Source organism: Marmota marmota, unplaced genomic scaffold, assembly GCF_001458135.2.
Source record: "Marmota marmota marmota unplaced genomic scaffold, marMar, whole genome shotgun sequence".
Taxonomy (NCBI): domain Eukaryota; kingdom Metazoa; phylum Chordata; class Mammalia; order Rodentia; family Sciuridae; genus Marmota; species Marmota marmota.
Genome location: NW_026000051.1, coordinates 11,743,442 through 11,761,351, shown reverse-complemented (window position 1 = coordinate 11,761,351; position 17,910 = coordinate 11,743,442). Strand labels below are relative to the sequence as shown.

Here is a 17,910-nt window from a genome sequence, read left to right as displayed (position 1 = left end):
AATATACCCTCCATAACTGGAGGTATGCAAGATAGTCAATGTATGGAAAGAAATTCTAATTGCTAGCTTTGTTTTATAATGTAAGCTGGAATGAGAGTTACTGCTTCCCTTCTGCAAAAGAAGAATTTAAGGAAAATGGAAAAGAGGACTAATTAGCTTCCTGTCCCCTCAATGGTCCAATCAGGGAACAGTGGTGACTTCCCAACAGCAATGAAGAAGAAATTTGTACTGGGCAGAAGCTTAAACCAAAGTAATCCTATTTTCTCTTCCAACTCTAAATTTTTGTGATTCTGGAGTTTGCTGCCAATGCAGAAATAAGGATCCAGATGGTTGGGATGCACCTCTTATGAGCAACCTCTAGCAAAAGGATGAATGGCGAACCCTAGAGTCTAAGAAGCAGTGTCTACCCAAATCCTCTACAAAAGTGCTTTGAGATGAGCTTTCTTCCTTTAGTCATTTCTGTTCAACCTCAAATCCTTCACATGGCTTCTCACTTTTCACAGATGCCAGAGAAGTGGCAGTGTTTATGCTGTTGTGTAGATGGCCAGGTGGGTGTGGGTACATACCCATGTGTATTAAGTGTTAATGAAATGAAATTATTTTAGATACTTGAGGAAGCTTGTGTGGCCGAACAATGGTAAACAAAGCAATGTTAAAACTTACATTATTTTTTTTAAAAAAATTATGGCCCTTGATTTTATTCAAACTAAGACTTTAATATGGAATGCATTTGTAGGAAATCTGACACTACCCTATTTCTTTTTGGTGAAAGTAGCAGGAGGAACTTCTTCACATGCACAGAATGACTATCAAACAGAACATTTCATCCCTTGGAAGCTTTGTTGAAGGGGAAAACACAAAAGTGGCCAGTGTGTTTTGTAAGAAGTTGCACATTTAAGGGCATCAGAAAGCAGGATTCAAACTCAATTCAGGCAGTTATTGTGGGTGTTAAAATGGGTATGCCATGCCCCCTGGTACCTATTTTCCAAACTAAAGAGTTTCCTGCACTAATATCTGAGGTTACTTTTCGCCCTGTGTTTATGTGAATGTGTCTCCTCCCAAGCTCACCTGCTGGCCAACTTGCATCAGTTTCCATTTATTGAGAAGAAAAGAAGCCATATGAGTAAGAAAGTAGTGTCATTGCATCCCCCCACCCCTGTTTGAGAATGAGTCAAAGAAAAAAAAACCACAAGGAAATAAGCATAAAGAGGGAAGAAATCTTAACCGAAGAAATATCTTCTTTATCTATGTCCATTTCCTCCCACAAGGAAAAATGGCAGTGTCAGTTGTACATTACATATATCTCTCTCTCTTTAGTGTTTAATCTTAGCACCTGCACAGCAGAGATCTTTACAATTCATTGCATAAGCTCTCCCTCTCCCCGCTCCAGACAGCACCTGAGGCCTACCGAGCCACTCCCTCAAAGCTCCACCGAAGGCTGAGACCCTTCTTCATGACAGAGTATAGAAGTAACAAACATGCCCGACGGTTTTTATACAGTTGCTAGAACGTTTTAGTTTCCAACAAATGAAGATTTTTCCTCCTTTTCTTTGAACATTAATTACATTTTACAAATTTTTGTGTTTTGTTTAGCTTTGCTTTGTTCTGTTGTGTTTGTACAACAAAAGGGACAGTCCATGGCCCGGGGTCCCGCGTTAGCAGAGTTTGGCTGTCATCTGGTCCGACTGTTTGAGGATCTCGGTGTTGTAGAGGTCCAGTGCGTGGTTCACCCTGATGATCTCGCTGTTGGTCAGTTTCAGGCGGTGTTTCAGCATACACGAGAACAGGTCCAGCTGGGGTTTCCCCGGGGCCACCGGAGGGGCCAGGCGATTAATTCGGTCCCGAATATCCAACAAGAGGAGCATCACCGACGAAGAGGAGTAGAACTGGCCGCCCTGTGTGTAGGACTGATTAACCTGCTGCACTGCGCTGCGCAGGAGGTCGGCGTTGAACCTCAGGCTGTACCCAAACACCTGCACATCCGAGATCTTGATGTAGAACTGCCTCTTGGAGGGATCAGACAGGTCCACGGGGCCCTGGCCAGTCTCATTCCGCAGCAGGGTAGGTAGCCGAGTCCGACTACGTAGGTAGATGTGGACCGTCTCAAAAAACGTTTTCCACCGATTGCCCAGCAAGAGAGTCCAGTTGTAGCATTGGCTGTTTTGGAGACGGATCTTCTCCCAACGAGGGTAGCCGAATTCCCCAAAGGGCATGTTCCAGCCCTCGGAGTGGCTCCCGCTGAAGGGATTGACATAGACAAAGAACATGGGGTCCAGGCTGCTGTTGCGCATCTGGCAGATGCGCATGGACATGCCGATCACCATGTGTATGAAGTCCATTCGGTTCTTGTTGCTCTTGAGAGTGAGGGACATGCGCTTGCGCCACCGAGGGTCGAAGAAGGTGTCCAGGCGGATCTCGTTGCTGATGAAGGTGGTATGGACATAGAGGCGCGAGTCCATCTTCTGCAGCAGGTACTTCAGCTCCAGGTCCTGGAAGTCCAGGTCGGTCTCGAAGCTGATGAACTGCTCGCTCCGCTCAGAGTCCACGTTCTGTGGTTCGCAGCGGCCTCGGTACAGCTTGTAGCCTTTGTTGCAGGAGCCACAGAGGGAGATGTTGGCCAGGCTGCACATGGCGCAGCTGTTGTTCCCTCCTATGATGCAGGGGATGGGGCGCTGGCAAAGTGTGGTGCTACCGTGGCACACACAACTCCTCTGGCTCTCCAGGAAGGTTCCCCAAAACCCGTTCTCGTTGCAGTAGAGAAGAGACTGGACCCTTGCAAGCCACTGCTGAATTGTCCTGGGGAATAGAGGAAAAATGGAGTACATTAACCACTTGGCGGGGGTCTGAGTTGCTCTGTACAAATGATAATAGAAATTGGAGCCACCCAAAGAGTGACTAGACTGGGGGGAGAAGTTATAACTGGAAAAACATTGAATGTAAGTTGCAATGACTAAATTGTGGCTCCAATGCCACAAACCAGCTCTATGACATCACACCTTACTGTTCTCATAATATGCAATGTCTTCATCTGTAAACAGGAGGTGGAGTAAATTTGGGGGAATTCCCTTCAGCTCTATGATTCCAATCCAATAGCCCCAAAGAAGTATTATCTAGGAAATAAAAGTATCTAAACACAAGTACTCTAAATGGATGACAAGAAATTGTAAAAATAATAATAATAATAATAATAATAATAATAATAATAAATAAATAAGAGTCATGGAAAGGACCTTTGGGGTTATTTCTTTTAATCCATATCAGATGATTCAACCCCTTCCACACAGTGATCCAATAGGGTTATATAACATTCAACAACTTCAACAAAAACCAAATTATACTTTGTCATATTCTTGAAATCATGTGGTGCCCCCATCCTGATGACCTTGCATGATTCTCACAGTGATTTTCTCAAAACATGCAAGAAAGCTGTAAATTCAGCCATTTCCCCAGAGCTCCAAATTCTCAGTTCAGTGGCATTCCAATGTCACATGCATCTCTAGGCCCGTCTGCCCCTCAGCACTATAAATGATACCAGAATCTATACCCCGATTCCAATGAAGATGGATATATGCTCAGATAAGAAGCAACAGGAGAACGGGTACAAATACACAAGACAGTCAGCCTGGAGGCCTCTCATCTTTCCTCATTTTTGTGCAAGTCACCTCTTGGCTGCCTTCCATGCCACAATAATTCCTTACATGTGTCTAGCACTTTTTACCCTGCACGGGATGCAGTCACTTCGATCTTCTTATTTGAGTCTCACAACAACACCCCCAAAACAGCCTAAGGCTGGAGGCCATTGAGAGATTTCCTAAAACCCTGACTCTTCCACAATCAGCTGAGGAATGCTGGGCAGTGCCCCTCGCCCTCCAGTCACAGCATGGGGCTGTGGTAAGGATTACATAAATTTTTATACGAAGGCTTAGCTTCAAACTTGGTAGGTATTAAGAGCCCGATAAAATTTAGCTCTTATTATTCCTGCAAAGGGACTGTCAGGTTTGTTTTATAGACATGGCAACAGAAACTCAGATGGAAAGTGATGGATTCCAACTCATGTGATGAGTACAGGCAGCTCTTGGCTCCTTGTTGTTGCTTTTGGCAGGACCAGTCAATCAAGGGTCAAGAAGACTTTTCTTAAGGTCCCACGCATGGTGGTGATGTGGATGGTGACAGTGGTGGTGTCTGTGGTTCAGGATCTTCATTTTAGGAAGCTGGACACAGGAGCCGATTTACCTCATTGGGCCCTTGGGGGGAAGTGTTAGCAGACCACATGTGCTATCCCTGCACTGATGATCCACAATGACCAAAGCATGAGTACCAGGAGCCAGTGGAGCCCGGTGCCCAAAAAGCATGGCTATGGACCCAAGCAGAACTGAGTTTAAGCTCAGCTATGGCGCTGGGGGCAAGTCACTTCATCTCTTTAGGCCTCAGTATCCATATCTACAGTGGGGATAATAAAGCCCATCTCATGTGGCTGGTGAGAGGATACAGTGAGATAATATATTTAAAGAGCTTAGAAAAGCCTGGCATTGAGCAATTATGGAAAAGGTAGTAATAAAAAGTATTCTTATCCCAGAGAATAAGCGTTTCCTTTGAAGGCACTGAGACACTCTCAAGGATGCCGCTATCTCTCCCGGGTTTGAGGGAAGCCATTTTGTAATATCCATTTGAAAATGGATACTGTTGAAATGGCTTCCTGGCATGCTTTGCTTCAAATAAGTGGCTTATCAGCTGAGAGAAAATGGAGGAATAATTAGCTTTTGGAAACACTCTGCCTTTTAAATTCATAGAACCCTTCCTGCCCTTGGCAACAAGACCACCCTACAGCACCCCAGACAGTGGCCTTGGGACCCCACCCTTTCTCCTCAGTTTCCCTTCAGGCTCTTAGGCTTCAGAGGAGGGGCCTCTCCTTCCCCAGCACCCAGCCCAGAGCCCAGCTCTATAAACCTTTGCTGAACAAATGAATTTTGCTGAATGAATGAACAAAGCTTATTAATATTTTTCACTTAAAAATTAAAAAAAGAAAAAGAAAAACAAACTTCCCTGTCTCCCCCCACCCCCCCAGGACTGCAGGATCAGTTTTTCATACCATCCGCCCACACCGCTCCAGGCCTCCCTGGTCTCTGCTTCGTGAGACCAATCCCATTACAGCCTGGAGAACAGCAGCAGGCCCAGCCTTCAGGAACACGGAGCTGGAATAATAATGAGCTGCGTGGCTCTCACCTCCCAAACCAGAACATTGACTGAATATTGGGGTATGAGTCATCTGATATTTTTGTGAGCTGCAGGGGCCCTCCACGCAGCTCTGATTGCGTGATTCCATCTGACAAGAGCATCATTTCAAAATGCCTCTTTCAAATGGCCCACACTTGCTCCTGTCACTCCCTCTCCAAGTGACAGGACAGTACCCCATTTAGAGCTCCTCTGTCCCCATCTGCAAGGCATTCTATAACCCCGTAGAGCGCCCCCTTTCCCGTGTCTCATCATTGGGACCCTTTGTCGGGGCTGCAGCCCCCACTCCTTGAATCAATGCTTCATTGTGGCTACGCTCTCAGAATCCTCGGGAGGGGGGACATACGAAGATGAAAGTTCCTGGTGATGCTGCAGGGAGCAGTGGGGCCAGTGGCCCATTAGGATTCCAGCCCTGTCCAGCAGGAGGGGTGGCGGACAGAGGCCCTCTGAGAGGCCTCAGCGAGCTGCGCAGCACCTGCATCTCCTGACCTCAGAATAATCATGAGGTCGTGGGCTGCATCAAAGAAGGCATTAATGATACAGCTCGAGGGCTTGGAAAGGAGGTGGTGTTCTGGGGGAGCCCGGAGCGCAAGGCTGCAGGAAAGACGAAGGAAAAAGGTGGGGCCTGGGGATGGGTGGTAAGAGAAGGGGAAAGGACTTGGGGACAGAGTGACAGGGAGCAGGTGGAGCCGATGAGCAGAAGGGGCTACCCAGAGCCACTGGAAGGGCAGAAGGTGAAGGGATTCAATAAGAGTAGGCAGTTCCAGAAACAGAAACACTCTGCTGAGATTTGCTGGTCAGAACTCACAGACTCAGTGAGTGTGGACATTGGATGGACCGCCTGGGAGTGGGCTAGTGGTTCATCCCTGTCCCGGATCAGAGAGGGACCGAGGTTACCAGGAAGCCCTGACTCCCAAGGTCAGTGAGCACTTCTTTGCTTTTCAATATTTCATCTTGAGATTATACCCAGAAAATAAAAAGCTCATATCATTTTTTTTTGGTGTATTTGTTTTTAACACAAGAAAACTCCAGTAATGTGAAACTGGCATCAATGTGAACAATCCCCTATACCTTCTCCATCTCCAGGCAGTGCTCTGAATGATAACCATTAAGTCACAACTCTGCAAGGCTCAACTGCAGGTGGCACCCTGATCCAGCTGGGGGAGTCTGTGGCTTACAGCTATTGAGCACTCACTGTACAACAGGCAGAGGGCTAGAGGCTCTTTGTGCCCACGTCCCCTGAGCAACATGTGTACCTGTCTCAGTGTTGCAGATAAAGATAAAGGAGTTCTCGGGACATGAGATAACCTGTCTATGATCACGCAGTCACTCCACATTCAAGCCCCAGACCCTACCTCTGGCATGGGTGCACTTTCTGCTGTGAACCACAAGGTGAAATTATTACAATAAGTCAGACAAGGGGGAAGCAAGCCACTCAAAGAGAGATGAATTGAGATAATGGAAAAACACAGAAAGTTTGAGCTTGTGAAGGGCCTATTATCACATTCCTTGCTTCCTCTGGACCTGCCAGGGTCCCTCTCCTCCATTCACAGATAATTGGGGCTCATGGACAAGTGCACAGGGAGAGGCTGGGGACCCGGGGTAGGAGGGACTGTGATCTATAAATATCATTTCCCAGGTTAGCTGGTGACAGTCTGCCTCAACCCTGGCAACAGAGAAGCGGCTTAATAGGCCAGCTCCGGAGGGGAGGGTCTTACAAAACTGACAGTCAGTGCGAGGCAACAAGGACCAGGTTTAAAATGCTTTTCTTGGTCCCTAGGGATCCCCAGTATTTTCCATTTGCATCCAGAGCTGAACTCCAGTACATCCCAATCAGCATCTCTCGGTTGGATGGGATTTCAGTTCATTCTGGTGAGGGGCCAGCAGAGAGAAGAGTGGGCTGGGGGAAGGGGGTAGGGCAGGAAGCTGCGTTTTTCATTTCTAAACTGGAAACCCCCGACGCTTGATTGATAAGCACCCGTGGTGGCTCCAAATGGAGCAGCTTGGATCACAGAAGCAGAGAACTTTCAAGAAGGCTTGCAAGCGCTCGGCCCATCTCCTTCATGTTCTGACTGTGAGATGGGAGAACAGTGTTTCTCAAGGGCTTTCTACCTCATGGCTGTCACCTCTTTACATCACCCCATGAGACTTCCATTCCACTGATGAAGGGATTGAAGGTCAGAGAGGGATTGTGATTCACCCATGGTCACACAGCATAGACACGGCAGACCAGAGTTGAGCATTTCTGGATCCAAATCCAACCAATTCTCTTTCAGTTACCCTGCAATTTGTTCCTGATTCTCAAAACCCTAGACTGGAAGATCAACTAGGCTTGGGGCCACGGAGACACCTCTGCTACTCCCCTGCTGGCTCTGTCTTTACCTCAGCCAGGGTTTTCTGGCAACACGACAGGTCTCCCCATGAGGTAGCTCCTCATTTGGAGGACAGAGGCTCTGCCTCCCAGGGCTTCCCATCAGTGCTTTCAAAGGCTCACATCTCCCTTTCAGAACCATCGGGCTGGGGAGCCCTGGCTGGGATTCCTAATTCAAGCAACCTCCCTGCTGATTTTAATTGGAGGTTTTGCCTAAGATGGGAAGACAGTGCCTGGCCTCTGGCATTTTAGGGAAGATCATACAAATGGTGTGCCAAGGAAGGGGGAGCCGGTTCTAGGCTAAAATAGAAAACTCTAATCCATAAGTCTTATTTGCCTCACAGGAGTGTGTTTTTTTAAAAGTGGAGAGGAAATGAAAAAAAAAAAAATGAAATTGGAGTTCTGAATTATTCTTTTATTTAAGCCCTGCACTCCCTCTTTGGCGTTTCTCTGACATTGTAATGGGGTCTGAGTGATTCTGTGTGGATCCACTATGGAGACCAGAGACGAAACTGGGGAGACGAATCGTTGTGTTTAGGTTTAGGTTTCTGAGGCTGCTTTGTTCTTTTGTTGAGCTGAGGGTGGGGTGTGTGTGTGTGTGTGTGTGTGTGTAAGGAATGGTGCTCCTACAAGATGATTATGTCAGTGGTGCCGTGGTGCTTGGGGCTTAGCTGGAAGGTGGTTTATGGATGTGCTAGTATGAATTATAACTGGCCATCAGACCCAGTCTGTTCATCACTTTCCCTGATAAACAGCTAGCTTTTAGTCATTCGCCTATCTGAATTTCTATCATTGCCTTAATAACCCATGTCCCCTACTTCCCCCAGTTCTTCACGTGCTATTGGAGCCACATCAAGTGGCTCAGAACCACTAGGAAGAAAAGACCAAAGTGAGGTATCCTGGGCTCTTGCCCTGCTGAGGATATTTTCTAGTTTGGAGCTATAGAGAGAAGGCAAGACGTCTTCCTTGTGGAGGGCAGGGGTGAAGAAAGAAGGAGGAAGGAGGAGAGCAGCCACGTGAAAATCCAGTGGGGTCTTTAAAATTAGGTTGTCAGGAGCTTAATTGGGGAGGATTATGAAACGATTTTTGCAATTACACAGTTCTGTGTCTGGAAGGAGGTGACAGGCGACATCAGCTGCATATTCAAATGCAGTGCTTTGCTTTGGGGCATGGTCGCCCTGAGGACAAGTGAGGGAAGGAGCAGAAGCAGCCGGGATGAGGGCAGTACTGGAAGCAGCCGGGTGCTCGCAGGTGGAGAGCTTGTTCATCCTTCCAGGGCTACTGGCTGGACCAGGAAAGATTCTGAACAAAAGGATCCCAAAGAAAGGAGGGGCTTCTAGGATGTGGGAGTACTGTAAGTGCAGGGCCCTGCTCTAGCACTGTTTAACCTTGGCTATTTGACCTTGCTATCTGACCTTGAATAACTCCCCTGTCCTCTTTGACTGATTTCTCTCATCCATCAAATGAGGAAGGTAATAACCTACTTTGCACCTTGTCTTAAGAAGCAGAATTGAATCTGCAAAACTCCTGGGAGGTTTCCAGTGCAAGGAAGCTCTGACTGACCATTAGCCATCATCATTACCAAAGGCAAGGAGCAGCCATGTTTTATCAATGACTCAGGTAAAAATATTCCTGTTGGTAACTAGAACAGCCAAGTTGATTATAGCATAACATCCTAGTCTCCCTGGCTGTTCACTCTCCATAGTTCTAATGAATGCTGTCTCCGTGATGCTTGCACAAGAAAGTGCTAGATATAGGCTTTGGAGTCAGGGGGAAAAACAAAAATGTCTTGAATCTGAGCTCTGTTACTTATTATTTAACCTTGAACTAATTGCTTGTCTTTTCCAAGCTTCTGTTGTCTCAACTATAGAACTGAATGATAACTCACCCCATTCAAGGATATTCCAGGCTCGGGTAAGATATGACATATAGAGCTTCTGACATACAGTAGGTGCATACTGTCTCTCATGAAAACAATCTACTGTGCTCCTCTGGAGCTCAAAGGGCAAATGGTCCCCTTGAAATCAGCAATTATAGGTGTAAAAATACAAGGGAGGGAGAACTCAACAAATGCCACTAGATCAGTTGAATATCAATGTTAAACAAAAAGAATTTTTATACTTAACCTCTTCTGTACACCAGAATCAAAACAGATGGATTGCAGATGTATGTGAAACAATAACAACCACCAAAGAACTCAGAAGAAAACACAGGGGAAATCTATGCATGATGTCAGAGTAGGGAAAGAGTTCTTTAAGTCACTTAAATAGAGGAAGAAGCTAATTTTCAATGAGAGAGAATATTTGCAATATCTCTAGCCAATGAAAGATTGGATCCATAATATATGCTGTGGTCAGATTATAGTCCCCAAATTCAGAGGTTGAAATCCTAATCCCCAGGGTGATGGTGTTAGGATGTGTTGCCTTTGGGGGATCATTAGATCATAGGATTTGGCTACATAGAGAATCCAAAATCCTTTGCCAAGCACCAAATTTGTCAATGCCTCATTCTCGGACTTCTGAGCTTCCAGAACAGCAAGAAAAGAAAAAATCTGTTGCTTATAAGACACCCAGCCTAAAGCCTTTGGTTTTAGCCATTTAAACAGAATAAGACATTACATAAAGCACTACAAATCAGTAAGGAAGTCATTAGCATAAAGGGAACATAAGCAAATGGTAGGAGCAGTCACATCATCATAAAAATGGATATTCAACAGGCCAATAAGCACATGAAACCCAACTTCATTCATCATCAGGACAATGCATAATAGAAGTGCAATGAGATATCGTTGCATCAGGATGACTAAAATAAAATTAAAAGATAAAATAAAAATGATGGAAAATGCCAAATATTGGCAAAGATGTGGAGCAAACAAAACTCGATTATGCTACTTGGTTCAGCAATTTTGGAAAACTGCAAGTATCTACTGAGGCATCAAGGAAGTTGAGTATGTAGATACTCTACATCTCAGCAATTCCTCCTATAGTAGTACCCAGCACAATGTGTACCTAAGGCTGTCAAGAGACATGAGTTCAACTGAAGCAGTACTGTGAGAGTCTCCAAGCTGGAGACTAGGGAAATGGCCATCAGTGGAATAGGGTCTACACACCCTACGGGGTACACTGGAGGAGGAGTGGGCCACAGCTCCTTGAGACAACATGGAGGAACAGCACTGAGGAATGAAAAGGCGAAAGAGCCAGACACAAAGTGTCCATGCTGCATTTTTAAAAGGCAAAATTGACCTAGTGTGGATGCAGCCCTGAGCAGAGCCACTCCCGCAGAGAGAAGGTGACTACGCCCTAGGCTAAGAGGACAGGGGAGCTTCAGTGCAGTGACTGCCCCTTCCTTCCTTCTTCCCTCCATCGCTCTCAATGTCCCTTTCTTCCTTCTTTCCTTTCTATTGGTAGAAGGCCCTGTTCCTTGATCCAGGTGCTGTTTGCACATGTGGATTCAGTTTGTACAAATTCACCTTGCTATATGCACTGACTGTTTCTCTAAATATGCAATACTTCCATGAGACACTTAACTACATAAATCCTTTAAAACAATAATGTTAAGGCAACAACACATGATTTTTTAATACCACTTTCAAAGTTTCTAAAGTCCTTTTGTTTGTTGTCTAGCTCCAATGATCTTCTGTGTCTTGGGTTGGGTTAAAAGGATATCATGAATCACATTGTCATATGAAAAACTGAGGCTCAGACAGGAGAAGTGTGGTCCTGATGGTCACCAGTGACTTGTCATGTCAGCAGACTATAACTTGTACAAGTGTGAGATTGTTGGATGAATTGAGAGGACGGACGGAGGTGGGAGAAAGTCAGGAGGTGCCTCTGAAGTAGGATAAAAAAAGAGCTCCCCACAAAAATTTTAAGAACTTAGTTCTATTTCTGATACAATCCCCTGAGCCACCAGATTCTCTTCCAAATAGAAAGCTACTTCCAAGCCTGAGGAAAATTAAAAAAAAATACTAAAAAACAATAAAAGGAATTAGAGATGCTTATTTTCTTGCCTTAGGTTGTCAAAGTGAGTCAACTACTTGCTACAAATGCAGAATGACAGACACGGATGGAATGGATTCATCCCCACCAGTGCTGGCTTAAACAGACCTCATGTAGTGCTCCGCCACCAGCCCTCAGCTCCCCGCCTCTCATCCACACTCCACCCCTTTGGGATACCATGGTGTTGGGCTTCACGGTTTTCTTTTTTACACTATAAAGAGAAAAGAAATGCTGAAGATATCTTTAGCTTTAAAGTTTCACTGTCACATGATCGGGGAGATATTTGTTGGCTCTGGTGACTGACAGTTGTCCTGGGATAGCCTGGCTTTATTCGTGGATCTGTGCCACTACTGCCCCCTCCAAATCTCCCCCCACCCTCACACACACACACACACACACACACACACACCAGTCAGGGTCTAGCAAAGTAACCTCTGGGGGAAGTAGCCTTAGGGTGGTTTATAGTAATAGAATATCAGAATCCCAAAGCTGAATGATGCTTAGGCAAGGCGTGGTCTGTGCCAAAGTTTGGAAATTGAGTCTTGAGACATTAAGTGACCACCATGATGGTCACAGGAGTTGTACCCACAAACCAGACACCAAAATCTTAGCCTTAAGGGTGGCTCCTGAACCTTTCCAAGAATGACACTGCTAATCCTCCTCTCAGCCTTCTCCAAAGGGACCTAAAAATTTTACCCGGGGGACTGTGCATTGGGGAAAGGAAATAGTTCACTTTCAGAAGGTTACTGCATGCTGACTCTGAACTGACACTAGTTTCAGAAGATGCAAAATGTCACTGTGGTCTACTGGTCAGAATAAGAGTGGTGGTCACTGATCAATGGAGTTTTAGCTCAGGCTCATCTCATGGAAGGCACAGTGGGTTTTTTTTTCTGTGGTACCCTGCCCCAGTTTTAGAATGCACATTTGGGATTATTCCAAAATTGAAATACTTAGCAATTGAAAGTATATCTTCCTTTCCTCTTCCACTACCTATACTATACATATACCCGCCAAATAATAAAATGATAGTAACTTATGGGAAATGGTCCCCCTATAACCATATTCCAAGAAAAACAGCCAACAACAATACAATGACGCAAACAACAAAACATGCACCTGAGGAGCAGCATCCAGCAAGGGGTTTAAACTTTAAAATAAATCCACTAAAAAAAAAAAATCTTGGTTGACAAAGTTTCTAAAGGGCAGCTTTGCATTACAAAACATTTCTTTACAAGATCTCTGAAAAGTGTGTTCTTCTCTGTTCTAAAATGTGCCACCCTGGAAAAATAAACAAATTAAAACCTGCTTATATGTGTCAGATGCTTTGATATTTCTCCCACAGAGACAGGAAATCTATGTACCTTCTCCTTGAATCTGGACAAATTCTGTCATTGCTTTAACCAATACAATAAGTCAGCAGAAACCCAACAGTTTATGGACAGAGACCTGAAGGGAGCAGCAGCTTCTACAGCCTGCCTCTTGGAAAACTCCCTCTTGGAGCTCCGGAGACTCCTTCTAACAATATGGCCACCATGTTGGAGGACCAAGTGGAGACCCAGAGATGAAGAGCCTTCAGTGGCATCCAGCCTTCTGACCACCTCTGTAAGGCACTGACATGTCAATAAAACCTCCCTGGAGCCTCTAACCTAGCCCAGCTGCTAGCTGAACACCCGTGAGTAACTCCAGTCCACTACATGTGGAAGAGAATTGCCCAGCCAATCCCAGCATGACCTTCTGACTCATAGATCATAACATGTATAGCAATTGGTGTTTTAAGCCCCTCAATGTAGATCAATCTGTTATAGACCAATAGATATTCAGAACACTATGCACCTTGCATCCCCAAAAGAACTCAGGATTTCTCTTTCCTGCTTTATAATGACCAAGCCATGCTCCGATTCTAGGGAGGATTTTAAAATGCCTTCTCCCTTCCCGGGATCCTAGGATCTAATCCCCAGAGCATGACATTATGACAAGATACCACTCCAGTGGTCGTGTAATTTTATACAGTGCCATTGATCTAATGAGAGAATGGAGATTAGGGTGAACCTGATCTAATCAGATGAGTCTTTAAGAAGCTGAGAATAATCTCTGGTTGTTGACAGAAGTACTCAGAAATGTCTGAAGCATGAGAAGGGCAGTCTATTTCTTTATTCCTTTGAAGATGGAGGGGCCATATGCAATGACTGGAGAATGACCTCTAGCAACACAGAATGAATTTTGGTCAACCAACAGCAAGGAAATTAAGCCAGTCCTACAACTTCAAAGCTGAATTCTACTAAATACCAGCAGAAGCTTAACACTCATTCTTCTCTACAGCATACAGGGAAGAGCCTAGCCTGGCCAACAACTTGATTTCAGCCTGTGAGCCATAAGCAGAAGGTCTGGCTATAACAGAGCCAGACTCCTACCCATGGGAACTTGGATAATCAACCTCTGTTGTTTTGAACTCTAAAAGTGTGGTGGTTTATTACACAACAATATAAAACTAATACAGTTACTCGGGGCAGTACATTTCTCCTCTCTGTTTTAATAACATGATGGTAATTGAGAAGATGATCTTTAAGGTTCCCTTCCATGTATGATACACAATTTCATAGTGTTTGGTCATCTCGCCTTCCAAAACTGATTGCTATTGTAAAGTGTGAGTGAGGACCAGTCCTCAGTGAGTTTTATTATGTCGGCTAGATTTCAAGCTCTCTTGTTTTGTTCTCTACCCTAACACTACCCCTTGTATAAAGCCTATAATGTCTGAAACTTAGTAGGTAGTCACTACATTATCTACTGAATGTAGGAAGGAATTAACGAGTGAAGATTCAGTACAAATAGTATTATAAATATTCTGACAAGAGGACTATGTCTATGTAGGAAGTCATCAAAAAACGGAATATTATTTCATAACCTCAAGCATATTATTAATTTATGTGAGTCAGTTTTCTCATCTGTAAATAGGGAAACCAAACTCTGTTCTTGCTCTCCATGGTTTGTAACAAGGATCAGATAAGATCTGCAGGGTAGAACTTGAAAATAACCTACATTTAAGGTATTTGTCTTGGGAATCGTTTACTTTTCAAGATTAGGAATGTCCCTAAGCCAAATAGGGTAAATTTATTTCCCAATTATGCCAGAAAATGGAGCACCTTCCTGCTGCTACTTTGGCAACTGCTGGTTAGCAGTCAAGCCACTTCTCAATAGGGAAGCTACCTGCAGGGACACAAAGCCATTAACAGCTGCTTAGGCAGAAGGTGTTGGAAGCTCCACTGGAAGAAGACTGTCTGGAGGACCGGGGATCTTTATCAACAGGAAGGGAAATTGCCAGTTGTGCATGACACCACACAGTCTGGGTCCTTGCCTCTTCCCTTGGTGTCAATCACTTTCTTACAAGCCTGTATTCTGAGAAACATTATCCCTTGAAAATTTTAAGAACTCTTGGCCAAGTAAGTTTGGAAATGTGCAAACTTGACCCCTTCTCTAGTTTATTTATTTATTTTTTAATAAAACATTTTAACTTTGGGCTGGGGTTGTGGCTCAGTGGTAGAGCATGTGTCTAGCACGTGTGAGGCACTGGGTTTGATCCTCGGCACCACATAGGAATAAATTAAATAAAAGGTATTGTGCGTCCATCTACAATGAAAACTATTTGAAAACATATTTTAACTTATTCAACAACAGGCATCACTTGGTTTCTCCTCTTCCCCTCATCTTGTAGGATTCACTTAGGGGAATTCAGTTTTATTTGGTTTCTACCAAACATACATTAAGGTAAGAGTAAATTTGTGTAGTGAGGGGAGTGCACATCTAATGCTTGTGTGGTCCCAAGATGAGCAACATCAGTATCACCTGGACATAAGACCCATTCCCCACCCACTGAATCAGAAGCTTTGGGCATGGGGACCAGCCATCTGGCAGTCATTGGGGTTCCACTGCAGCTTGATCAGTGATGATGCTCATGTCAACACAGGGGAGGAACACTGAACCCCTTATATTCAGGGGGAAAAGTCCACCAATTCTCTAGTTCATCTTTCAAATGGCTTCCAGAGAATGCTTAGGAAACCAAAACATCCCTTCTATTTCTCCTTTCCAATGGCTTCCTTTCATCTAGATGATACGATTAAGTCATCTAGATGCTCAATCCCTCTGTAAGGGATAACATTAAGATTAAGACATCCAGGTATTAAATCTCTCTGTAATTTCATCCCAACATCCCCAGTCTGGATTTACTCATAACAGTAAGAACAAATGACATAAAGCACTAATGTTTATTAACCATTTACGTTATGCTGGGGTACATCAGATATATATCTTGGGAAATCTTCACCAGGACTGTGTGGAGAAGATACTGTCATTATTCTCATTTTAAGGTCATTATCCTCATTTTAGAGATGATGACACTAATCACACTGCTCATCAGGATCTAACACCATACTGGTTCCAGAGCCCATGCACTTAATTAATCGTGATGCAGATAGTCTCCCTGACTTCGAGTTTCCCATTTCTGAATGAATTAATCCCATGTTCAATTCTTCATAAGTATATATTGTTTTCTTAAATAGAAAACCATCCTCTTCCCTGCAAGGTCAAAGCATCACCATCGCTCAACGCCCATCTCAAATGCTCCCTCACTTCAGTTCCGCACACGCTGCATCCTTATGTGCCAGATCTGTTGCCTGTCACCAGGATGCACTCACTGGTCAGCTCAAAACAAACACCAGAGTCTCCACCCTTATAGAATTTGTGGCTAAGTAAAAGAAGTCTGGGATGGAACATATCATTGCAAATTTGGCAAAGTGTTAGGGTGAAAAAAATGACATGCAAGATACAGTAAACACACACAGTAGGGCATTAGCATCTGCTTCATGATATCAGCCCAAGCATTCCTCAGATACCAGGGGATAATCTGAAATTCAAAGGATGAATAAATTGTGTAATCCTGGCAAAGAGGGAGCAGATTCTCCAATCTCCATAACTAGAATGTGTTTCCTTCTCTTGTAGGATTTATCTTTATTGTTACTCAAACCCTATAATATGGGAAGCATAATAGTACCTATTTTATAGGATTATTGTAGGGATTAAATGAGTTAATTCATGTAAGGCATTTAACACTGTATCTGGTGCATAATAAATGGTCAATATGTGTCCACAATTTTTATCTTTTTTCTTGCTGCATGACCTGGAACAATTTGCTTCACTCACAGGGGCAGGTTACCAAGAATAAGAGCTTCAGTCTTCAGCAGGACAAGCCCTTATAACTGACCTTTATGTGAGTGATTGCCAGGAAACTGACAATCCCCCTTCCATCAGATAAATATGACATCAATGCCCATGACACACTGTGTGCTCTTGGCTGGTGTGCTCTTTAGATCCCACACATTTCTGTTCCCACCAATTACAGACAAACTTACTAAATTTTTCTTTGTTCCTGAACCTGTTTATACCAGTTGTATTGGAACAGAGTCCCTTTAAAATTTATATTTTAAAACTATCTGAGAACTATTTTTTGGTGTCTAGAGTTTCCTCTTATGAGAATGGAGGGTAGGGCTGCCCCCTGCCTCAGGAAGACCCCAGAGAAACAGAGGCCTTGATGTGTTTCTGAGGAGCTCAGTCCAGCTGAATCTGTGTATATATATATATTTCCTGTCTTTTGTCCCACTATACCCTGTCTCCTCTTCATGCTCCTGAGTCCCCTGCAGATGAAGAGGTGAGACAGAAGAGGTCTCCTCTGTCTTCCTCAAGGCTGGTTTTCAATAACCTATTTTCTTTACCAAGCTCTGTCTGGTGATTGTAGTGGAAGTGATAAGTGGAACTTCATTTCCCGGTAACAGTATCTGCTATAAGTATATCATGAAATTAAGAGTAGAATAAATCAGTGATGTGTGAGCTGCTCTTCTAGGTGAAAACTCATTTGAATTCTGTTGGAAAATTCTATAAAGATCAGTTACTAACAAAAATGGTCATCAATTTAAATAAAAGAGAAGTAACTGAGAAAGATGGGGAGAGATTATAAAAATCTAGAAATATTGAAATTGTTTCTAAAGAGTCTAAACTGTTGCTTTACTTTGTATAAGCTAAAGTGGGAAATATTATATGACTATGAGTGTAAGTTTATACAAGAAAGTCGGTAGAATGCAATCACAATACACCAACACTTCAAAAAGAGTTTTTAGTTCTACTTTTAAAATATCGATAAGGAATTCACACTTATACAATGTAAGTTAAAACAAAATGGTTTATTTATGTGTAGCACGCATGGCTGATATATATATATATATATATATATATATATATATATATATATATATATATATATAT

General features: G+C 43.8%; 1 protein-coding gene across 1 annotated transcript in view; it reads right to left on the bottom strand.

The window, feature by feature from the left end:
- Positions 1–1,284: 1,284 nt before the first annotated feature.
- Brinp1 (BMP/retinoic acid inducible neural specific 1) overlaps positions 1,285–17,910 on the bottom strand; it is a 169,134-nt gene continuing 152,508 nt past the window's right edge. The window contains exon 8 of the mRNA XM_015497775.2: positions 1,285–2,796. Coding sequence (XP_015353261.1) covers positions 1,656–2,796 — 1,141 coding nt within the window. The 3' untranslated portion in view covers positions 1,285–1,655. The remainder of the gene's footprint in view (positions 2,797–17,910) is intronic.